The sequence below is a fragment of the Antechinus flavipes genome, chromosome 1 (assembly GCF_016432865.1).
Source record: "Antechinus flavipes isolate AdamAnt ecotype Samford, QLD, Australia chromosome 1, AdamAnt_v2, whole genome shotgun sequence".
Lineage (NCBI taxonomy): Eukaryota > Metazoa > Chordata > Mammalia > Dasyuromorphia > Dasyuridae > Antechinus > Antechinus flavipes.
The window spans coordinates 660,834,208-660,859,013 of record NC_067398.1 but is presented as its reverse complement, the minus strand read 5'-3'; the positions used below and the strand labels follow the sequence as shown (position 1 = coordinate 660,859,013).

At 46.5% G+C, this 24,806-nt stretch overlaps 2 protein-coding genes across 5 annotated transcripts in view; one reads left to right on the top strand and one right to left on the bottom strand.

Moving 5' to 3' along the window:
- The window catches only part of TNFAIP8L1 (TNF alpha induced protein 8 like 1), a 29,519-nt gene extending 27,057 nt beyond the window's left edge, over window positions 1-2,462 (top strand). For all 3 annotated transcript variants that reach the window (XM_051971846.1, XM_051971847.1, XM_051971845.1), the window contains exon 2: window positions 730-2,462. In XM_051971846.1, coding sequence (XP_051827806.1) covers window positions 735-1,295 — 561 coding nt within the window. In that variant the 5' untranslated portion in view covers window positions 730-734 and the 3' untranslated portion in view covers window positions 1,296-2,462. The remainder of the gene's footprint in view (window positions 1-729) is intronic.
- A 4,005-nt stretch (window positions 2,463-6,467) lies between these two features.
- On the bottom strand, window positions 6,468-21,271 carry MYDGF (myeloid derived growth factor). 2 transcript variants are annotated; one of them, XM_051971848.1, is made up of 6 exons: window positions 20,038-21,271; window positions 15,412-15,462; window positions 13,524-13,585; window positions 10,703-10,784; window positions 9,361-9,433; window positions 6,468-7,229 (listed from the first exon to the last, which is right to left on the bottom strand). In XM_051971848.1, exons 1-6 carry the CDS (start codon window positions 20,197-20,199, stop codon window positions 7,150-7,152), a joined length of 510 nt encoding a protein of 169 aa, XP_051827808.1. In that variant the 5' UTR covers window positions 20,200-21,271; the 3' UTR covers window positions 6,468-7,149. The 2 variants fall into 2 exon arrangements, with proteins under 2 accessions (XP_051827808.1, XP_051827809.1); XM_051971849.1 differs by having other exon boundaries at window positions 20,041-21,268.
- Window positions 21,272-24,806: the final 3,535 nt, after the last annotated feature.

Below are 24,806 nucleotides of genomic sequence, written 5' to 3'. Positions count from 1 at the left end.
TGTGGTATATGAAAAAAAGCAAATCAAAAAACTTTGATTACGTTATTATATGACTAGTCTTTGTCTTGAAGAAGAAGAAAGACCTCTTCTCCCCCTTTCCTTAGAAAACGAGAATCCCAGGGCAGCTAGATGGTGCAATGCCCTAAAGTCAGGAGGACCTGAGTTCAAATCTCAGCCTTTAACATTTCCTAGCTGTGTGATCCTGGCAAGTCACTTAATCCCAATTGCCTCAGCAAAAAAAAAAAAAAAAAAAAAAAGTAAGAATCCCATAGGTACATAATGTCATTTATACTCAGAGCTATCTTGATGCATCAGGTGGTTTTACTCAACTTTCTTATAAGGGAAGGAAAATGCAGTGGTATGAAGTTGAAAGATATGATTGAAATCTTTTTTTTTTTAAATTTTTTAAAAAGTCATTCGAAGATTCTTGACTGTCAGGATCATTAAGAATCAGAAATAGAGTTTGACACCATTTTACAAAGGAGAAAAAGGCTTCTATAGATGTGACTTGTTTTAAGTCATACAGGGCCTATTTCACCAATGGGAGGAGAAGGGGGGAATGATGTCACCCCAAAAATGAAAGGGAAGAACACCTTGTCGAGAAGCCAGCCAAGATGGGAGGAGGGGAAAGCGTGGCTGGAAAACACTCAGTTGGGGTGTGAGGAAGGATTACTCACTTGAGCTTTTTTTCTTTCCTCCTCCTTTCTCTCTTTCCTCTTCTGCCTTCAGCAAACATGGACACCTTCAGCACCAAGAACCTTGCCCTGCAGGCTCAAAAGAAACTCCTGAGCAAGATGGCCTCCAAGACCATGGCCAGCGTGTTCATCGACGATACGAGCAGTGAGGTCCTGGATGAGCTCTACAGGGTGACAAAGGAATTCACCCGGAACCGTAAGGAGGCTCAAAAGATCATTAAGGACCTTATCAAGGTCGTCATGAAGCTGGGCATCCTGTACCGCAATGGGCAGTTCAGCCCGGAGGAGCTGGCGCTGATGGAACGCTTCCGAAAGAAGGTCCACCACCTGGCCATGACCGCGGTCAGCTTCTACCAGATAGACTTCACGTTTGACCGTCGGGTCATGGCCACGACCCTCCACGAGTGCCGAGACCTGCTGCACCAGGCTGTCAACACCCACCTGACGAGCAAGTCCCATTCCCGCATCAACCACGTCTTTAACCACTTTGCGGACTTTGACTTCCTGGCGGCCCTCTACGGACCCTCTGAGCCCTATCGCTCCCACCTGCGGCGGATCTGCGATGGGATCAACAAAATGCTGGACGAAGACAGCATCTGATTTCGGAAACGACTGGCGACACGGGGCCGATGAAGCTGCTCCTCAGAGGTGGGGGAGATACGCTTTCTCTTCCTATTTCTTTCCTCCCAATCTGCATCTAGCCCAACTGACGCGATCTTCTCCCATTCCTTATGGTATGACAGGGATTTGCGTCCCACAGAATTGTTTTACCAGAAAATTTCACAGGCTTCGCCTCCACCTGTGTAGGAAGTGCTCTCAGGGAATCAGGGAGCCCCAAAGGGGAGCTTTGTTGCTTCAAAGAGCAGTGCATCGTACCATGGAAAATATGGCCTGGGGACTAGAAGCGCCTCGGCTTCAGGGAGGTGGCCGCTGAGCCCGGTGAATGTCCCGCCCTGACTTGGTCTGAGCTCTCCTTCCTGGGGCACTCGGAACTGCCCTGTGGTCCTGTGAGATACAGCTGCATTCATACTCTGAAAGCCCAGTGTATGCTGGCCAGGGAAAACCTACCACAGGAGCAGGCCTCCGTCCCACTCAATGTTAACAGGACTCCGAGGTGGTTTTAGGCAAAGCTAGTTTGGACTGAGAATCCTTCTGCTGAATTCAGAACATTGTTTGCAAGGCCTGCAGAAGGTACAGGAAGGTTGTGGTTTTGCTTTTTTGCTTTTTGTTTTTAAAGGATTTAACGGTTTGTAAGAACCAGATCTGTTTAGGGTATATTCTTAGGCTAAAGAGACAGCTTGCAGAGAGAGGGAAGATAGAAACTGCTGTCGCGGAGAGATTGAGGGCTCATCTTCCGTGTCCCTTTTTGAACTCAAAGGCATATAGTTTGTTCTGTGATATTTTTCCACCGTGGCTGGGACTCCCTTTCCACATATGGCAGAAAGCCATGGCCATCCCCATCCTCACCTATGCGATGGAAGTGAGTCTTCCATACTGTGGATCCTCATTTCCAGTGAGATCAGAGATGCAGCTTCAGACCAAATGACAAATGGGCACTTTGTTATCCTAAGAAGAACCAAGAGTTCCAAATGACAATTCTCTCTTCAGTTCCTCCAACTGATTCTATCAATATAATTGTTTGTGTTTTGTTTCTTGGTTATTCTCCAATCTGTCCTTAATATTTCATGGGTTTGGGATTTAAAAAAATTTTTAAGACAACTGATACTACTGAGCTATTTAAATAAAGTCACATACCTTCTACTTGAATTGGCTCAAAGCTGGTGATTAGACGGCCTGCAACTGCTCCCCAAGTCTGCTCTTGCGCTCCCTCTTCCCTTGTAACGGACATAATGGCCCTGCACTGTGCACACAGTCCTTCTCCCGTGACCTTTCTGACAACAGCTCCCATTCCCTCAGCACGAGGGCTTCGGGCAGTGGGAGTTTGGGCCCCTCTATTCCAAAACAAGGGTTTATTTCAGAGGGGGATCAGCCTGGCTGTGAGTTCCAAAGACCAAGAGCTCTCTTTTATTATTCATCTTAAAAGCACAAGTATTCTCTCTCTCTCTCACACACACACACCCCAGAGCAAGAGAAAACAAAGCCCGTCCATGCTGGCAAACAAACCGACTGAGACGGCCTTTCTGGAGCTGCAAGTTGCTTTTCTGCCCATCCCACCCCCACCGTGCCAAATGCCACCGAGGGCACTACCCGCATCCCACACCTCACAACTGAGGAGTGGGCGGCTCCAAGGCAGGCACAGACAGCAGCCCTGGCGGCGCTCCTGCCTGCTGGCCTGGGGGGGTCAGAGGAGAGCAGTAGGTACAGATGCCCCCTTAGCGAAGGCAGCGCGCCCCTGGCAGAGCCGGACCTGGCGGATCTTTCCGACCTCACGCCCGCTGTGAGGAGCGCAGCCTGAGGCTCTCGCACGGCCGGTCTTTCAGATGACGAGGTTGGGACCATGGAACCCTTCTGCCCGCCTGATGCTTCCTGCCCCTCTATCAGTTCACAAAGCTGATACATTTCAGGCTTTCATGTTTCAAAGCCCAACCACCTTGGGTCTAAGTACGTCTCCCCATAGGTGGAGGCTAATTTGTTCTTCATGAAGAATCTCTTTTCACTAGAATCATTGTAAGAGCCTGAAGGACCTCCGGGACCACCCAATCCTCCCCCTCATTTTACAGGAGACAGAGGCTCAGACTGCCCCAGTGTCTCCCATCTAGTCGCACTGTTCCCAGCCGAACACTAGTCCTCATTAGTATCCCCTAGGACTACCATATAACTGGTTTTCCCGCCCCCACCCTCCTCCAAGCCATCCTTCAGGCAGCCGCCAGATGCATCTTCATGCATCAATCTGAACATGTTCTTCTATTTAAAAGCCATAGTGCCTGCCAAGTCCACACTACTTAGCCTGGCACTCACAGCTCTCGTCAGCCTGTCCGTAGTATGGGTTCCATGCCCTTCTACCTCCACAGATTGACTACAACTAGCTTGTTTCCACCCCTATGACTTTCCTATTTAAAATCAAGTTCAAATGCTGCTGCTCTAAAATCAGAACCTGTGGCTGGTCTTCCTTGGACCTCAGAGAGCCCTTCGTCTTTGTCTGAGTTATTTCACATGTATTATTATTAGTGACCATGATTATGTCTATTCCTGTAACCTCTGTGAGGAAAGAGCCTAATTCAATGTTTATTTCCCAAACTCCTGCATGGAAGTGATTTGCCCAGAGTGTTTTGGCCATGTCTGACTCTTCATTGACCCCACTTGGAATTGTTGTAGCCAGTACTGGAGTGGTTTTCCATTTCCTTCTGCAGCTCATTTTACAGATAAGGAAAGCAAGGCAAACAGATTGACTTGCTCAGGGTCACACAGCTAGTGATATAGAAGGTTGAACTTGAACTCAGATCTGACTCCCGGGCCAGCACTCTATCCACTGAGTCAGAATTGAGCAATATGCCATTCATAGCACCATGTTACTGTCCTGGACTGACCCCTGGGGAGTACAGTTAGTGGTGCAGATTTTCCACATCCTTAAAATCTGGAGTTCCAGTCTGATCTTCCTTCTCCCTCCACCCGTTATCTTGAGAACGTGGACTTGGACCTAAATGCCACTCATCTTGGAATCCAATCACCTGGGACTCTGCAAAGTGACCAGCGCTCCACTTCTCTAATGGGCAAACTGAAAGACTGTACTGATTAACTGGTTCAGTAAGAAAACAGCAGCAAGATCTAGGAAGAAAACCCAGGAGTCAAACTCCCAGGCTCCCGACTCCAGTGAGATGAGAACCCTTCTGGGTTTTTGTTTGTTTATTCATTCTGTGGATGTTTTTCTTTTTCTTTCCCTAAACTCCAAAGGCAGTCGAGGCTTTTCATAAATTGTGTTTCTTGGCTTCAGCCATTGCCCTGCAATCCAGATGTAGGAAATGAAGGCCCAGAATAGCATCTCTGTAATTTAGTAGTGGAGCTCCGATCAGAGGCAGAGAGAAAAGGGTGCAGGAATTGTACCCTGCACCTTTCTAGGCCACTACCTAGAACTACTTGGGTGACCCCAGGGGTCACAGCCGGCTTCTCCCACCCTATAATGTGCATGCCCCGTTACATTGAAGTTGACTAAGGAACACAGCAGCCCTTAGACATACCACAATGAGAGCTTTCCCTTTTAAGGGAAAGCACTAACTGGCTTCATGAGAACTGCTAACTGGCCCCTCAGTGGGGAAAATGATGTCACCAGTGGGCAAACCAAACCAGAATCATTGCTGCATGAGTCTTTGGGGTATCCGGTCTAATCTGCATCTAAATGGGGGGGGGGGGAGGCGGGCAGGAGGAGAGAAAATAACTCCTATAAAGGTTCATCTCTTCTACAGGAGTTCCTCATCTCTGCAGAAGATTTTCAGTGATGTTCCCATAATCCTCTGCTTTACAATGCTATTCCACTTTTGAATAGCTGATTAGAAGTTTTTGAACTTTTGAAACTCAGGGGTTTGAGAAGGGCCTGAATTCAAAATTCAGCCTGTGCCACTTACTTATATAGTCCCTCCATACCCTCATCTGTAAAATGGGAATAAACAGCCCCCAGGACAATTGGGAGGCTCACATGGGATAATTCTAGTAAAGCCCTCAAGCACAGTGCCCGGCACAGGGTTTTCCTCACACTGAGCTGAAACCTGCTTCTCTGCAGCTTGCTGGTCAAGCAGCACAAGCCTAATCTTCTGCAGGGCGGCCCTGGCCGGTAGCTGGGGATGATTACTTCTCCCATTAGGAAAATGCTACACAGTGACAAAAAGATGGCAGAGATGGTGAACTATATCCATTAGGTACAGACATAACGCCAGCCAGTCTCGTCTCGTCAGGGTCTTCAGGGTGTCAGAGAGCAGCTAAATTGCTCTGAACTCAAAAGGATTTTTCCTATCTGTTCATCTTCCGTTAACACTAAGGCACAATTTAAGGCACTTAAATCGAGAATTTCATCCTCAAAAGGGCTTTAGCCATAACAACTAGCCCACCCCAAGAACGAGGCTGGTGCTTTTATTAGCTGTTTTCCGGAAGGGGGAGGGGGGAGAAACCAAACGGTTTGACTTCGGAGCATCTCTGCCAGGATGAGTGAGCACTCCGGGGGAACGCTCAGCCCTCAGACTCCTGAGCCCCTCCCCCATCAAAGCTCTCTGAAGCTAATGGCTCAAGCAGCAGAGTGTAAGGATGGCCTGTCAGCAGCTCTGACTCCCCCAGTAGCAGAAGAGGAAGCATGCCATGGTGGGGAAAGCCCTGGACACGGGGCTGGATCCTGGCTGGATTTACTGCTGTGACCCTTAGTTTTCATTTGTAAAACAAAGGGATTGAACTAGGTGGTCTCTAAGGTCCTTTCCAGCTTTAAATCTTGTGATCCTGTAGTTTTGTGCGCAGAGAGAGCTGAAGCCCAAGGAGCCAGGCTGGATATCACTTTGCTGCTGCTCAGTTTGGTGATGGATGCCCTGGAGATGGGGCCAGTTTGAGAACCTGAGGATCCGGCCCCCACTCTGTGGACAAAGTTGGGTAAACTACTGAATCTTGTGGCCTCATCTGGAAGAGAAGCTCTCTTCCACCTCTAACTCTATGTTAACTAACACACTAGCAGGGGTCCATCTTCTTCACCCTTTGGGTAACTGCTCAGACTGAGCAGGCTTCTGGCCAGGCCATGGGACAGGCAGGAGACGGGCTCCTCCTAGCACCCTCCCAGGCCACAACAGCAGCTTGAAGATACTGACTCCTCTGAGTAAGAAAGGCTCTTCAAAGACAGAGGAGTTTTTAAACCCTGCCCTGCCCCCCTCATTTATTTAGACATGAAAGAATGTTGAATGCCCTTCACAGTCGATCTATAAGGAAATAAATGGGGTAGACGTAGGAAAATAGTCCTGAAATTGTACTGAGACACCGAACAAGTTGGCTGGATTTCTGTGTGTGTCAGAGTCAAGCTGCCCTTCCCCTTCCTCATACCGATGGTGTTGGTCCTGGACACGGGGCAGCAGAGGACAGGCTTCCCCTTGTCTGGGCAAAGGGCTATGCCCCCTGGACAGAGGCACCCATCTGGGCAGGAAGGCAAGTCTGCTTCTGCGACGCTGAGGTGATTCTGAGGCCCCTGGGATTGCTTGCTTTAGCCCTACCTCCTTACTTCCCCTTATGAGGAAGCATCAAAGGAGTCTTGTTTGGAACTGTAGTACCATGAGGTATGGAAGGAAAAGCAGGGACAGGCTGTCTGGGAGCAGGCCGGGGATCTGGACCAGCCCTGCTTGCCTGAAAGAAAGGCCTCCGAGCCTTATTCCCTCTGACAACTGCAGAGTACTGGCCTCAACACCCCAAGCACAGCAACGTATACATCTGTTGGCAAACCATGAAAACCCCCTAGGAAACCAGGATATGATATTGTCCCCTCTGGTCACTTCAGTAGAGACAAGACAAGACAAACTTCAGAGGAAGCTTCGGATCACAGTTCGATGTGGCCCGTTCTGGCCACTAACACAATTTTGGACAGTTCAGATCGGAATGCCCCTTGCCTGTGGATCACTGAAAATATACAAACACAGACAAAAAATATACAATTAGAGGGAAAAGTACAATGGCACTGAAAAAAAGAACACTCCATATTCACATAACACGAACACATTAATGGCTTAGCCATTAATCAACCCATTATGTCTTCTTGAACAAGTCTTCATCTCTGGAGGTATCAGTTTCCTTATCTGAAAAATGGAGCTGGACTAGTTCTGGGTCTAAAATTCTTTCTACATAAACAACTATTACTCTCTAAGTAAAAGTGTATTGCTAATTAAGGTAAATTACTATGTAGTAACTTCACGATTTCTATCCCTACATCCACAAAGTTTCCTCACTGGAATTTCCTATACCAATGAAATCAAAGGTCCAGTTAAAGAAAACTTACTGATATCTGAAAGAGGCCTCATAGGTGACTTTTAGGCCACCTGAAACCCACTTGACTTTTATTACGTCATCTGAAATGTGTAATTTCTCTTCTTCCCTCTTGTTGCTGACTTAGATCATTATGATGAAGACCAGTTTCCAGGCACAGAGCTGAGTAATGGGGAGGGCACCAGGCTTGGAGTCAGGGCACCAGCCACACTCACTACAAGTCACTCCGCCCCTCAGGATTAGTTTCTCCTTCTGTAAAATGAGGGTGCTCGACCCGAAGGGCTCTGAGAGTCCTTGCCGCAATAAACTGCCAGGACAGGGGGACATGCCCCATCACACGGTGGTGTCCTCAGGCCTCGGGTGGGCATATGTGCCCTAGAGAGCTGTGCAGCTCAATCAGCATTTATCAAGTGTGCCAGGCTCTGGGCTAAGCCCTAGAACAGGCCCAAAGTCCTCTCCTGGCTGCCGCCAGCTGTCTCCTTCAGCCCTGCCACTCTCAGAGGCACGGACTTTGTGGCGACCACTTGCCAATCAGCAGTCCAATTTGCTTATACTGGGCTTCTTGACCATATTTTCTCTCTCAAGGCCTTTAATTACAAGCGTGTGCCACCTCTGGCTAATACTGCCTCTTCGATGACTGAAAGGGAAGCCAAGTCCCAGCCCTACCCACATACACTTTCCTAGAGACCCACTCCCAATATAAGATGTTCTATTGTCTAACAGAAGCCTGGGTGGGGTTGTTTATTTGAAAGGTAACTAAGGGTAGAATGTTAGTAAATTTAAGGCCCAAAAGAGTAGGGATTGAGGTTGTCTCCCTGAAACTATAACTCTCTACTGAAAGGCCAGACAGTTGAGGCACCCCAGATCCAATAGAATAAATATGATTTGAGAACCGAACATGTGCTTTCCCTGATATCAACCTGCCTCAGAACTTTCTCTTCTGTCATTCTGGCAAGCGAGTGATCCCAAGGCCTAAGACCTAATAAAAACAGGCTATTCCTGGACTGTACATCAGACTTCTTAATAATGACAGAAACGCCATAGGAGGCTTTTAGGTGACAGGAAGGCTCCTAACAATCTCACTGGAGAAAGCAACAGAAGGATAATCATTTTCATCTTTCTAACAGGGAAAACAAGGACAGGATATGTTAAAGCTAATCTCTGGGCTCCAAGTTTAACACCAGAACACAGCTCTCTTGCCTCCAAATCCAGTCCTGTCTTCTACTAGGTCTACTTGCCTTTGATCTTCTTTGGATCTCCCACTGATCTTTAGGAAGCCACTCCTTAACCCATCACATCTTAATTACAAAATCAGTGAGTCATTGGGTTACAGGTTTTACAGCTGTAAGGAACCTTGGAGATTCAGTATGAACCCCAAATTTTACAGATAAGGAAAGTAAGGTTCAGAGAAAGGATTTTTTTTTTTTTTTTTTTTTTTGCTTCTTAGAGACTGGCTTTCCCTATTTTGGCTAGGCTGGAAGTGCAGCAGCCCAAATGCTGTTTGGGATGGGATCTCTGGCCTGCTCCTGTGGGCTGAGAGATTCTTCCAAACTCAATTGGTCCACTATCCTCCCTCCCCCAGCAGCAGGGAAGATAAGTATGGGCCACCATGCCCAACTGAAATTACTCAGGGTCATATAGGTGATAGAAACCTACAAAATGACTTTAACACATTTCCCCATAAATACTGGATTCATTATTCATCTCTTTTCCTTCTGGACCTTCTTTCACAGTTCATCATCATTGGTCTTCTAAAGTAAATATTTACCTGCAGTGCTGGTCACTTCAAATTCTTCAGGTTTCAGGGGAACATCTGCATCTTTTCCAGTTGAAGCTTTAGACTAAAAAGAACAGATTCTGAAGTTTAACAGAGGACTCTGTACAGAGATCTAACTGTTCTGTTTGCTCTGAACCAAAAATCCAGTTCTGCCAGAGAAGCTAATGGACTGCTATACACTGATCTATTTCAGAGCCTATCAAATGGCTTAATAAGGGTTAACAAGGGCATGGGGAACCCATTCTGCCTGGCCTTGGACACTCTTTGGCCAGGTCATTCCTCCTTTCTGAGGTGACTTCTTCATCTCTAAAATTAAGCCTTCACTGGCTCCCTCATGGAGCTGCCAGGAGGATTATCCAAAACACTATGCCTTGATGCTGGACAGAAATGTCTCGCTGGTATTTTAAAAAAGGCTTTCTATGATGCTTTAGAGTCTTCCTCATAAAGTCCACATGGAGGGGATGCAGTCTATCCACATCTATATTCCTAATGACTAAATAAAACCCAGTCTTATCCAGAGTCACCCAGCTAGTGGGTCTGAGCATTAGGCCAAAACCAGGTCTCTTGCATCCATTCCATCCACAACCACTGCTTTCTCTGCCCATTATTAATGCTGTAATTTCTAGGTTTTTCTTTCAGCCAATGATTTGTGAAAAGGATATGTAAAAAGGCATGCTCTGCCATATAAGATTTATCAGCACTGCCCCACTTTCACATTAGCCAAAGATACACACTAGGCAAAATGTTTGCATGGAGGCCACAGGTTAGTAGCCAGGACTAAATTCATTTCCTGATATGAGGAGTCCTGGGATGTCCCAAAAACAATATAGAAGAGATTCCTTGTTTTAAAATAAAGTCAAACCTTTTTAACTAAAACTCCTCTAATTTTAGCTTTATACATCGAAGCAAATTTCATTTATGGACATCCTATCAAATCAAAATTAGATAATTCTATCATATAATGGCTATAGGACAGCCTAAGAAAAAAGGGGGAATATTTAACTTACTTCAGGGACAGACTTCTTTTCCCTCTTCAGCATCCACCTGAATCCCCAGAGCTAATTACAAATGACCCATTATCTATTCATTAAAGCAGTCACGCAGGGCCTCTACTTGTCAATTTATTTAAAACTATCTAAGTGTATGTTACTCTCTGACTTTCTGAGTAATAAAATTGAATTTTAAACACTTTCTCAAGTCAGACTTGTCATTAATTCAGACAATCTCCTCTGCCCTGCCTCCTGGTTTTATGGAGCTTAAGCAACAATCCCAGCACTCATAGCATTTTCCCCAAATGCCCACTCTTAAGGTAGAGCCATAGACTAAGACTTACATAAGCCATGCCATATTCGACCTCTGCTCCCTGCACTTCTGCCTTAAATTGAGTAAAGAACAAGTAAGATTTTCCCTGAGGTCTGCAAAAAAAAAAAAAAAAAAAAAAAGTCATTAGAGTCATTCAGAGAAGGGAATGATGGCAAGGTGGTACACATTAAAAATATATATATATTGTGCAAATGACCTGCAGCTGGCCCAAGGGTCTGAACCTGTTCTTTTAGCATCTGATTGTGGGTTTTTTTTAAGGCTAGGGAGAGATGGAAGCTATCTAAACAGATCACAGATTCTGAGCAAGATGCACTTATGCTGCTGGGGACATCACAGCAGGTCTTTCACTCGGTGAAAAGGGAGGGCAGTAAAACCACCTTGAAGATCAATTCCATTGCTTCCTAGCTGGATGATCCTACATCAGTTAACTTTGCTTCTAAAACTTGGTATCCTCATCTATAAAATGTGGATATTATCTACTCTTTCTACTTCATGAAACTGTTGTGAGGATCCAGTGAGGTCCTGTATTTTGTGTCCTCTAGCTTTCTATGGTTCAGCCATCACCACTGCTGCTGCAGCAACTACTTCTGACTTTTATCTAGGATTTTATTCATGTAAAGTGCTTTGTACTAAAGTACTCTAGAAATCTGAGACTCTTACCAAATTCCAGGCCTGGGGATGACCTCGAAACATCTGCCTGAAGACCAGATTAGCTCATCCAAGAGCAGAAAGGCTCTGGATGAAGGGACTGGGAACTACACTGGCAAAGGGACTTCTAGCAGCCAGGAAATAACTGATAATGACAGGAATGAGTGATATTCAATTCAGCTTTAAGATTTATTAAGTATTTTAAGTGAAGAGTTCCTTCATATAGAATCCTTAATGCCTTTTAAAGTTACATTCTTTTAGATCCCTAAGCTGCTAATATAAAACTGAAAATGCCATTTGGATTTCTGATCACTTGCATCTTGAGAGTAGCCAGACTAGGAAACAAAGGTTAAACAGGTTTCCCCCAGACCTCCAGTAAGGCAAGAGTAGAATTAGAAATAGAAACCAGTGCTACTTAGAAAGAACTAACTCTTGTCTAACAAGGACAGTACTCCTAAAACCCAGGCCATCCAGAACCCACTAACATAGCTTCAGGATTTCTGCTTCACTAATGAAGAAAGTCTGGGTCAATCGAACAAAGAATGAGGCTTAAGCATCACAGAGTTATGTAGCACCTACTAAGTGCAAGAACTATGTGAGGGATTAGAAATACAAGCCTAACTTACAGGCCTCCAGGAGCTCATAAAGGAACTGGGTAAAGAGAAGATACATGAAAAGCTAACAGAAAACACAAAGCATAATTCTATGGTTTACCTTCTTTATCGTGGCTTCCCCCTTCTTCTGTTTATCCAAATCTTACCCCACTTTCTTTTCTTCCCCTCAAGAGTATTTTATTTTTTCCAATTACATGTAAATATAGTTTTCAACATTTACTTTTATAAAATTTTGATTTCTATTTTTTCTCCCCTTCCATGCCCCCTGCTCAAGAAGTCAAGCAAGCTAATATAGATTATTCATGTACAATCATATTAAATATATTTCCACATTAGTCATATCGTGAAAAGAATCAGGACAAAAGGGGGAAGAAAAAAACAAAAGAAAAAGTGGAAATAATCTGTTTTCACCTGCATTCAGATTCTATAGTTCCTTCTCTGGATATGAATAGCATTTTCCAACATACATCTTTTAGAATTGTCTTATATCATGGCATTGCTAAGAGGAACAAAGTCCATCAAAGTTGATCATCTCACAATGTTGCTATTATTGTGTGCACTGTTCTCCTGGTCCTGCTCATTTCACTCTGTCTCAGTTCACATAAGTCTTTCCAAGTTTTTCAGAAATCTGCCTGCTTATCATTTCTCACAGCACAAAAGTATTCATTACATTCTTTTCTTAAAAGTCTTTTTCTTTCTGCTCCATTCGCTGAATACATACAGAATTAACAATCCATTTCACATAGCTTAGCACTTAATTACAGCTGGCTACTGTTCTCTGCCCAATGATACAACTATTGAATGTTCAAGAAAACCTTGAAAACCGCTACTGTATCACTCCTTTTTAGAGGCAAAGGACATTTCTTGGTAACATTAAGTGAGAAATGCCCCTAAGTCCTTTCTGGGCCTCCTTAAATAGACAAGAAGGGAAATAAAGAGAGTCCTCACCTGAGGGCTTTCCCCCCAAGCCCACCTGTACCAACTCAATCCAAGCTGTGCAGAGGGAGGAGATGGGAGGCATCTTTCTTCCTATCAGATGAAGAACTACCAGGCCTCATCATCTGCTCCGTCAATGCATCCCACGGTCCTCCAGGCCTTAACAACTGCCCAGCCTCTGAGCGCTCGAGACCACTTTACTGTCAGCTGAACCCCAGGGTGCTTGGGCCTCGCTGAGGCTGCACCCACAGGACTCTTCCATCTGCTCCATATTTTCTCTTTCCCTAAGCACCTTAAAACAGTGGGTGCCTCCTTTTAGTGCCTGTATTCCCGGCACTCAGCTCAGAGCACAATAACTGCTGTCTCGTTCCCTCCTCCAGCATTCTAGGGTCCCTTTCCAGCTCTCACGACGTTCTGTATTTTGGGTTCCTCCTCTGGCTTCCTCTGGTTCTGCCGTAGCCACTGCTGCTGCAGTTTCTACTCCTGACTTTTATTTACTACTTTACAAACACGTATTACCACTATTTTACAAATGAGGAAACTGAGGCACAAAGCAGAGAAGTGATTTGTCTAGAGCCATAGAGCCACCTTGTCAGAGAGCAGATAAAATAACTATGAAATAACTGAACTTGCCTCCAAATGACGCAGGTGAGGAGTCGGCTGTCATCGCTGAGGTCCAGGCTCATTTGCCATTGCTGTGAACAGAAGACAGCTTAAGTCTCATGATGCTCGTAAACGGAAAACATCTCACGACTTTTTTCTACTCAAAATTGCTTTGGGGCCCCTGAGCACCAGTAAAATGTTCTAAGCTGGGCACAGGCTCAGACAATGCCAGGAAAGCTCCCCTGTTTTTAGAAAATTACCTAAGAAGGGAGCTGACTTGCTGATGAAGCTCGTGACAGAGGCCCCCGTCGGCCTTGTGGGGAGGGAGGGGCCCGGGAGGGTGGCCCTGGCTTCTCACCGCTGCCAAGGCCGTGTCCCTCGGCACACTCGGCTCTGGCCCAAGGGCAGCCTAGCCTCTCCAGCACTGGCTCCCTCACTTACTTTTTCCTGCTGACTTTCAGCCCCTGATTATATTCAGGTGGTGAACAGAGGTATAAATGTAACCTCCAGATAAATAAGAATCTTTGGGCTGCATAACAGTGATTCAATCAATTTAGCAATCAGCTTCCAGACCTAGCCAGTTCTCCCCTAGCATCTCCTCCCCCATCCTGAGCCTTCTCTCCCCTCACTCACTTAGTGGCCACCTCTCCTCCCTCATCACTTCTCATCTGGACAGGGCAACAGAGCTTCCTTTCTGATACATGTTCCTGTTCAAAAGTATTGACCTATTTGAGAAAAGGAAGAGTGACCCGAAGGCCAGCAGATCACAGCAACAAGAACTGGGACTGGACAACATCAATCAAAGGTTCTTAACCTCTGTTGAGTCACAGACTTTTAGCAAGCAAAAATCTCAGAGTAATGTTTTTAAATGCATAAAATACGGATTATGAAGGCTATCAATAATGACTTTTTTTCCCATTCAAGGGCACAGATCTCAGATTAAGAACACCTGATATAAGCAGAGTGAATCCCAAAGAGAAGGTTGCTGAGTGTCCACTTCTACTCCATGACCAGTGTCTCAAGGAACAATAGAAGGGACAACTAAGCAATGGAGAGAGGGTGTGATGTTATCTAAAGAGTTCTAAATGACAGAAAGAGTATGAAAAAAAGGGATGAAGGATGAAGGGAGGTCTGTTATATGGCCCAAAGAATTCCAGAAAGCACAATGGTTAGGAAAAGAAGGAATAGAGGAAAAAAGGGGACAGGCAATTAATAAACTTCTCAATATTTCTTAGTTATCATAAATTCCTTCTAAAAAGTAAAGTGCTAAAAATACTAAGAAATTCTAAACAATTACCTCCACGAAATTATGAAATTCAACAGACAGTATCTTTTAAATTACATCATCACCATGGGTTCCATAAAAACTCAAAACCTATTATACGATGATTCTCTCATCCCAGGAAGTATTAGGGAAGGAAATAAGAATAAATAATAAAAATGGTAATAATGGTAGATGACATTTACGTAGCACTTTACACACATCATTGCATTTAATATTCTCAGGGCCCCTCACCCTATGAGACAGGCAGTGTGGTTATTACTATGGCTTCTTTATGGAAAAGCCCCCTGAGGGGACCTGCCTAGATCCCATAGAGGGAGGATTCAAACCTAGTTTTCTGGGTCCAAACCCAAGGCCTTTTCCAATAGTCTTGAGAGGTACAAGGCACTGACAAGAAGAGAGAGCCCTGTCTGGGGCCACACAGTAAAGCAGGCCAGGCTACCAGGTCCCCTATCCCCATAATCGTTAGTTCTCACACCAAGCTGTTCTGTCAGCCTCCCAGGACCACATGTGCACTCAGGCTCTTAGGAAAGGCTGACAGTGGAGCCTGCATGGGGGGAACAGGAGGTGGGGCAAGTAAGGGGGGAAAACCGAACTGTCCTTTGATCAAGCTGTGCTAGGATTTGAGTAACTCACCTCATTAGTCCCACCTTGAGAAGCATATGTGAATGTGCAGGTGTGCCCTCCCTGGAGAACAAAGGGAAAAAAATAAGTCTTGGGAACAGCAGGCAACAGGAAATCGGCAAGAGCTGCTAAATACATCTCCCCTTCTTTTTAGTCTGGAAGTCAGATACCTTTGTTAGGCACAGCTATAAGCAAACGGCATTCAATCACCTCAATTCTCTAGACAAAGAAGTTAGAGGGAGGAATGAGACACAGGAGCCCAGGGTGGAAAGGGATCTTAGAAAAATCCTATTTCCAGCTGAAGACTAAACACTTTCTACAACCTTTCTGACAAGGTTATCCAATATGGGTGCGACCATATTCACTACCTCCAGAGGCAGAGTATATATATTCTATTTTTGGACAACTCTAGTTATTAGGACACTTTTCAATGCTGAGCTGAAATGTCCCTCTTTATCATTTCTAGCCCTCTCTCCTGGCTGCCCTAAAATGGTGCTACTGACAATGGACTCACACCCCCCTTTCCATAAACTACCCCACCTACAGCCCTGAACATAAAATCCACCATTTCATTCAACTAGGACGTGTATCCTCCTCTTCGATGTTCTCCTGAACCTTGGTCCAGGGGCAAAATACCCACAGATTTGAGGGAGGTGAGGGTTCTCTAGTCAGATCATTCCTAGATGATCAGCAACAGTTCTGGATGCCACGTCATAGAGAGGTACTGAGAAGGCAGAATTTGTAAAACTAGTGTTATTATTATTCTTATCCCAAGAGATAAGGAAACTGAGGCAGAAGATTAAGTGACATAGCCAGGATCACATTGGATTTGGAGCCAGGACTTCCTAACTCCAAGCCAAGTGCTCTATCCTCTAGGCCATCGGGCTGTCCAGAAATTACATTGGCTTTCCTTGCCAACTCCTTTGTTTGGCATTCAAAATCCTTCACAAGGGGGCAACTAGGTGGCGCACTGGATAGAGTATTAGTCCTGAAGTCAGGAGGACCTGAGTACACACTCCTTGAGGGTAAGAACTATTTGCTTTTTGCCTTCCTAGTGCTAGCACTGAGCACTGCCCAGAATATATGCCAATAAATTTGCTGAATTTGGCTGCACGCTGCAGAGGATTCCTGCTTCCAGAATAGAGGAGGCTCTCCTCTTCACTAACCATGGCAGCAGGATCCCTGAACTACAAGGGGCACATAAATGGATTTATTTGGGAGGAGTGCAGATATCAACTCAATAGATGAAGACTGTTCTTTATTAAATTTATTTTTATACTCAGTTTATTGGTTACATTTCCCTCACACACTTATTAGTATTTTATTTTTTTCCAATTACTATATATAGTTTTCAACATTCATTTTTATAAGATCCTGAGTTCCAAATTTTTCTTCCTCTTTTCCCTCTTCCCAGGACAACAAGCAATCTGATATAGTATAATCTAATCACATAAGTATAATCCTATCAATCATATTTCCAAACTAGTTGTGTTGTGAAAGAAGAATGAGAACAAAAGGGAAAAACCACACATACACAAAAAAAGGGAAAACATTATGCTTCCATCTGCATTCATAACCCACAGTTCTTTCTCTGGATGTGGACAGCATTTTCCATTATGAGTCTTTTGGAACTGAGAAGACTACTCTAACAATCCAAACCTCTAATACTGTAACTTCCTTCAGAAGGGGGTCGTTCCCGTGGACTTCAGTGGGGGCCGGACTCTACTATTTGAGAATGCTACCAGTGGGGTCCTGTACACTCAGGGTGGGAGAGGCTGCACCGCTCCTGGGGCCCCAGCTGAGGGATTCTGAGTGAGAGGGCTCCACTAGCCACTTCACAGAAGACCCGTGCTGGACAGCAATGTCCTGGCACAAGCTCCAGCACCCCAGGACCCCACTCTTGGGCACTTCTTAGCTTCATTCTCTATTCTTCAAAGAATAGAAGCAGTTGGTCCTCTTATTAACATAGCGGTTACTGAATATCTACTACAAGCAAGGCTCTGGGCTAGGCAAAGCGCCCAGCAGCCCTTGTTCTCATGGAATCCACAATTCACGGCCCATTTTTATTTCACTTAATCTTCACAATCATGTGAGGGGAGGTAGGCAGGGCAGAGGTCCTCACTTTTTGACAGAGGAACAGATGGGCAACAAACACTTGTTAAGCATCATCTATGTGCCAGGCTCTGGTTTAAGTGATGGGGCCACAAAGACCAAATTTAAATAGCTTCTGGGTCCTCCAGAGCTTATATACTAACAGGGGAGACTACACGTCTGCACAGAAGTGTGTGCAGAACACAAGGCACTTGTGAGACACGGGTGGGTCAGGAGAGGCTTCGGATAGAAGGTCTGAGCAGAGCTGGGAAGCGAGGTTCATTCTGGGCCTGTGTCTGGTGCAAAGGCACATGGGGGAGAATCCGTGTCACGTGTACATCCGGGTGGAGGGTGCATGGAGAGGATGAACAGCAGCGAGAAAGAAGTCTGCAGGGTGGAAGGGGCCAAGTGGTGACAAATTCTGCGTGCGGGATAGAGAAGGCTGGACCTGGACAGGCTGGGGATCCACGGGAGTGTACCAAGCGTGGAGGGAGAGGCAGAGGGAGGGAGAGATTTTATATATACACACATGTATGTGTCTGTGTGCATGTGTGATAGATATGATATACAGAGACTTTTACAAAAATATATACACACCCACAAATACATATATAATTGGAGAGAGACAGAGACGGGACAGGGGAAGGGACGCACACACACACACACACACACACACACACACACACACACACTGCTTCAGGAAGATCCCTTTGACATGTGGATGCAGGATGGACTGGAGTGGAAAGGAGACTCGAGGAAGGAAGGGAGGGAGGCCAAGGAACAGGAAACGGCATGAGGTGCTGAGGTCGGAGCTGCAGGAGTCTGAGACAAAGGGGAACTGACCAGGCCGGAGATGCCGCTGATCCTCGGCGAGGTCCGACGCCCCCGGAGGGACAAGGCCGGGCTTCACTCCGTTTTATCCACAACTCCCCGGCTCGGGCACAATGTTGCATGTTTACAGTGCAGACACTTAGTTTCATCAGAAATTCCAAGTCCAATATTCTTTCTGCCAGACTATTATACCAAGAATTAACTGCATTAGACTACACTGTTGGCTCAGGCTGGATCTTCTCTGCTGGACTGTGCCGTGTGTATAGGAGCCAAAATTCAATCCTCTCAGGGCTCCCTCTAGGCCTCCCATAGGATCCGGAACACAGGTCAGGTTTAATGCGTGCCCACCTACTCTAGTGCTTGCCCTCCGGACACCTCAGCCCTCCACTCCATGTCTTTTTACTGGCTAGGTGGCTCAGTGCACAGAGCACTGGACTTAAGAGTTGGGAGGACCTGAATTCAAATCTGACCTCGGACACGTACCAGCTGGGCAAGTCACTTAACCCTGTCTGCCTCAGTTTTCTCATCTGTCAAATGAGCCGGAGAAGGAAATGCAAACTGCTCCAGAATCTCTGCTCTGGCATGCAAGTGAATTGGATTTAAATGAGGGAGGGCTGTGCAAAGTCACCTGCCTCACTGTCCCCTCCAGGACCATCTGGTCCAGGGGAAAGACAACTGGAGAAGGCCCTGGAGGCAATGGGAAAGCTAGCCCAAGAAAACTTCAAATGAAGTGGTTGGAGGTAATCATCTCTCCCTCCTGGCTTCCTGACTTCTTTGGAGTCCCATCTCATCTGGCAGAAGCGTTCCCCAACTCTTCCTAATTCTACGGTGCTTTAACAATTTGGCCCCAACATTTCAGTGATCCAAGGCAATTCCAATAAACTTTGGATGGAGAATGCCATCTGCATCCAGGGAGAAAACTACGGAGAAAGAACGTGGACCAATTCTATTTTCACATTTTTTTCCTTCTCGTGATTTTTCCCTTTTGTTCTTATTTTTCACTTCCCATATGACTCATGGAAACGCATAAAAAAAAAAGTATGTATATAAACAAAAGAAGTTTTAAATATATGTAAAAGTAAATGAAACTGGAAAAATAAATTCCACTGCCTTTCCGCCATTCATTGCTGCCGGTTTATCTTGCGCAAGGCTTGTCTGCACATAGTTATGAACCTCTCCTCCATGGGACAGGAGGCTTCCTGAGGGCAGGGGCTGTCCAGGGCCTGTATCACAGTGTCTGAGGGCAATGGGAGGCACTTAACAAATGCCTGTTGACTGACTGACGGGCAGCAGGGACCCTGGGCCGCAGCAGGGCAGAGGTGGGAGTGCCCTTCGGCCCCGGGAAAGGCCTTCGGACTGGCCCTGCTGGGGCTGTCTGAGCGCACAGAACAAGTCCTCGGGCTGCGCACCCAATCCCGCTCATGGGGACCCTGGACCATCCGTGAGCCGGCAGGTACCCGGCTCCTGCGGGACAGGCGTCAGGCCCTCGGGGAGGGGATCTCAGCCCGTGGCCTGCGCCCCAGAGGCGGGGTCGGGGCGCCCCCCCCCGGCCGCAGCCCTCGCCGTGCAGGGCAGGGGACCGCCGGGGTGCCCCTCCCCCGCAGGCCCGGGAGCACGCGGCGGGGGTCCGGGCTCGCGCTTCCCCGTTCTACGTCCCCGCCTCGCCTCCCAACGGGCGTAGCCGTCCCGGCCCCAGCCCAGCCCGAGCCCCCGTACCACCTGCGCGTGGCTCTGCGAGAAGGAGTGCACCACCCCGCCGGGCCGCACGTCAAACTCCACGGCGCGGTTACCATCGTTGCCGCCCGCCGCCGCCGCCGCCACTGCCAGGAGCAGAAGGAGTGAGACCCAGGGGCTGCCATGGCCACTGGGCGCCGCCATTGGGGCAGGAGGATGGGAGAGAAGGAAACGCTGACGGGGTGCCGAGAGGGACACGTTGGGTAGGCCGCGGAGCAGGCGAGGGAGAGAGCTCCACGTCAGAGCTTGCGGTTGCCACGTGACCGACCCCGACCCCACCCCCACCTCCAGGCCGCCATCTTGGGTGTGAAGGAGAGGACCTTAAGCTACGGCTTTAAGGGTGGACTCCTAATCCAGCCCCGCTCTGCCTTTAGAACTGAAGCCTCCTCGGAATTGTACCGGGACAGCCTTGTGGTGTGAGACGCTCCCTTCTATCTGCACTTGACCCAGTGAGAAAGAAGTGGACGCGGACTCGGTCCCGGAAAAGCCCCGCCCACGGATGGAGATTCTTCCCGGACCCATTCATTCCAGTCCCTTCCTTGCCGTTACGTCACGCCCCCTTCTCTGTCGTTTTGTAGAACGTTGCCCGAGAGGACGTGTAAAACTGAAATTACTTCTGAAAGTGCTTCTGTACGCAAGCGCCTTTGCCGGGCTGTCAAGTTATTAGCGCTCTCTGGAATTACTGGGCGTTAGTGACGTCACAGCCGCCGTGCGTTTGCTTGCTTGTACGCACGCTGCATTTGTAGTCAGAAGTGCAAAGTGCAACTCTTCGTTCCCTGCCGTTGAAATCTTGGGCCGGTCCCGGCGGGCTAGGCCCGTTCCCTCCTCTGCTGCTTAAATGGACTGGAAACGGCTGCTAAGGGCGCCGAAGCCGCAGCGCCTTGGACACGCTACATCTCAAGGAGTGTTAAATAGGAGTAAAATGCAGGACGTTAAACAGCTCCCTCTCTAGAAGCTTAAAGAGAACTGGAGCCATTCCCCCACTGACAGATCAAAGGATGTGAATAAACACAAATTGTATGTAATCTTGTGGGGAAAAAATGCCCCAAACCATTGTCATGGCTTTGTTCTTTCAGATACTTTGTGACTCTATTTGGGTTTGGGGTTTTCTTGCAGAGATTCTGGAGTGATTTATCATTTCCTTCCCCAAATCCTTTGCCTGTAATAATTAGAGAAAGGCAAATTAAAGTAACACCTCAAACTCGTCCCATTCCTAAAGCTGATAAATAAATATGGCATGTCATTGGGAGGGGCTTAGGAAAACAATCATTGATGTAGGATTGCTGTAGCTGTTCTGGAAAGTAGTTCTACACAACCAGCATCTGAGGGGGGATTCAGAACTGATTCTCCCTGCCTCCCAAGTCCAACCTTCTATCCCCTCTGAAGCCTTAAAGCCTTAGCTGTATGGAGGACACAGGAGTGGGAGTCTGCTGGAATACTCCAAATCAGAGGTAACAAGGGCATCAATTAGATGGTATCTATGTGAGTAAAGGGATGGGACGGATGCAAGAAGTACTGTGGCAGTAAAGGACTTGGCAAATCAACTGCATATAGGGAATCCAAGGATGAAGAGTGGGATAACCAGGAGGTTCTGAATGGGGAAGGTTTGGGAAGATGGTACAAATAGGAAAGTCTGACAGGATGGGGTTAAGGGAATAAGTGATAAGCTACATTTTGGCCATCCCAAACAGCCAGCCACTGGGCTAGGTTTTGGAAATGTAAAGGCAAAAATACAGACCCAGCTCTCGAGGAGTCAAAAATGAGGAACTCGATTCAAGTTGTTATACTATATAAAAGGTAAATAGTCTAAGAGGCGTAAATTGGGGTAATCCAGAAAGCCTTTCTGCAGATGCAAGGGCTTGAGCTGTTTTGAAGAAAGCCAGGAGGGAGAGGATGAAGATCCTCTCATCCATGAGGGATGAGGAGGAAGTGGAGTTGGGAGATGGATGACATGTCCTGTAGTAAGAAGACCAGTGTTGATAGACTGTAGAAAGAAATGAAGTATAAGACTGGAAAGTTCAAAGAGGATGTGCTATTAAGGGCTTTAAACACTAAATAGGGTATTTTAGATTTTATTTGAAATAGGGAACCATTAGAGTTTATTAAGTAAGGTGACATGGTTGGACCTGGGCTTGAGGAAAATCACTGAGTTGACTGGAAGATGGGTTGGAGTGGGAAAAGACTTGAGGCTGGGAGGCCAATTTAAAATAGCTCAAGTTTGAGGTGATGAAGGTCTACCTGGGTAGCAGCTGTGTGAGTGAAGAAGCCATATGGAAAGATGTTAGCAAGGTAAAAATGATAAGATTTCTACCTTGGATTGGATGAGAGTCAATGTAAGGTGTGGAGAATGGTAGAGATTATGAGAATGAATGACTAGGATAGTGGTCCTCCTGATAATAGTGGGGATGTTCAGAAGAGGAAAGAGGTGGAGAAAAGATAATGAGTTGTCCTTTGGGTATATTGAGTTTGAAATGCATGGAATTTGAAAGCTAGTTCAAGATGTCTAAAGGCATTCAGGAGTAAGACTAGGGCTGGATATAGTGACCTGGGTACCTATATAGAGATGATAATTGAACTTTGGGGGCTGATGAGATCAAATGATAGAGAAAAGAAGAAGAGAAGGGCCTTAAATGCATAGGACAGAGCTTTGGGATAGGGGAATGATGTGGGTGATTATCCAGCAAGGAGACTGAGGAATGTTTAGACCTATAGAGAAAAACCAAGATAGAGCAGGGTCAGGAAAATCTAGAGGAAAATATTCAGTAGAAGATAATGCCAAAGGCTGCAGAGATCAAGAATGAGGTTTAAGAAAAGGCCATTAGATTTGGTGACTATGGAGAGAATGATTTCTGTTGTTATGAGGTCAAAAACTACACTACAGAGTTTAGAATTGGGCAAAGGCAGGGAAATGAAACTTTTTTTCTCTTGTTTTGAAGGGGAGGAGAGATATAGTAGGAATGGTCAGATCAAGTGAGAGCATTTTGGGAACATGGGAGATTTGCATATAAGTAGTAGAGAGGAAGAGGCTGAAGATTAGTCAGAAAGGGGACAGTAGTGAAGGACAATCTTCTGAAAATGGGATAAGGATCAAATGTGCATTTTCAGGGGCTTGCCTTGGCAAGGGAAACCAGCACCTCTTCACATGGTTGATTCCAGATAAGGAGGATGAGAGAGAAAAGCTCTTAATGACCTAATTTTTTTTTTTTTTTTTTTGAAGTATAAGAATTCCTTAGCTGAGAGAGCGTGGCTTGAGGGGGGGATGGGGGCAGGGTACCTCGATGACTTGAGAAAGAATGAAAAGGCTTGTTTTAACTGCTGTGGCGTGTGGAATATTGAACTGGTTGGGGAAGCATAAAAGTATTGCCTTGCCAAGGACCCCAGGTGAGGTGATGGAACATGGAAATTTGTATGGGCTCAGAATAATTCCATGATTTCTACAGATCCATTCTGCTGGAAGGTGGAGGACTGTGGGAGTAATCTAGAATTGAGACTTGGCAAAGCACAACCAGTGAAAGGACAAGGGGAGTGGTGGTATAGGGGTATAATTTGAAGTGGTAAAGGAACAGGCTCTTAAAGTGCCTACTGTGTGCCAGGCACTGTGCCAAGCACTTTATACATATCCCATTTGCTCCTGGGAAGTAGGTGCTGTTATCCTCAGGCAGCTGGATTTGAACTTGGGTGCCTGACTGCAGGCCCAGTGCTCTGACTGGTGCTACCTACTCTGGTTCTGGGTTCTTGTATCCTCAGAGCAAAGGAAGCATTTCATGTGTTTGTTTAATTGGAGAAGCAGTTTATGTGGACTGGTTTTTCTAGAGTGAAGTCTGTGTAGAATGAGGTGATCTGATAGCAGGGCCTAGGGAAGACTTTTATGGAAGTAGGGAAGGGAAGACCTGATCCTGTTGGTGGACAAAAGAAAAGAAGCCATTTGACAAGGAGAGCCCGAGGAAAGGGGAAAGCAGGGAGTGAAGCAGGAGGCAAGCCCAGGAAGAAGTGGGACTGGAATCCATTCTATGGAATTCCACCAGTAATGTTTACGGCAGGCAGAGAGGCAAGCCTCCATGCCTACTAAGAGCTCGAATTTGAGGGCCCCGGTGTAGGGAGGGCGAGAACCAGGACAGGCCTAAGGAGAGATGGGACCCTTATGGTTGGGACGGCTTCGCTTGCTCAGTAAATGAGGGCATCAAAGTGGAGTGAGGGGGCTTGAGAGAGCTACTGCTCTAGGTGGAAATAGGGACTCTCCAAGAGATGAGAAAGAGGACTGTCGTTTTCACAAAACTGGGAGAGTACCCTCCGGACGGGCAGGAGTCCAGGTGCAGCATGACTCCTCTCTTCCCCTAGAAGGCCTTTGCCTTCCCTATCTACATCCCAGTCCTCAGGCCCTTAAAGGGATCTTCAATGAAACCTTTTTTCTGCCTCTTCTGCTGCCTCCTCCTCCTACCCACCATCCATCATACATTTACATGCGTGGGCACTTTCCAAACCAGAAAGGGAGACTAGGTCTGGCACAGGATATTCATTCCACTCTTGTCTGAGCAACTGGTCTGTCTGTCCTGGTATAAAGCTTGCTCAGTGGAGAACCCCACCTCCCACGGGTTAGTCTTAACCAAAGGATTGAGAGAGCCTGGGTTTGAATTCTGGCGCTGCCTTTCAGGAACTGCCTGGAGTAAGTTCATCTTTGGGCCTTTCCTTACCTTATGTGCAAAATGAGAGGGTTGGACTCCCAAACACACTGGAGATTTGTCATCTCTCAG

Coding starts and splice junctions, on each gene's coding strand:
- MYDGF (XM_051971848.1), bottom strand. CDS start 20,199: ATGGCGGCGCCCAGTGGCCATGGCAGCCCCTGGGTCTCACTCCTTCTG. Junction 15,463..20,037: donor CGCAGAGCCACGCGCAGGTG/GTACGGGGGCTC, acceptor TTTGTTCTCCAG/GGAGGGCACACCTGCACATT. Junction 9,434..10,702: donor TCGAATATGGCATGGCTTAT/GTAAGTCTTAGT, acceptor TGTTCTTTTTAG/TCTAAAGCTTCAACTGGAAA.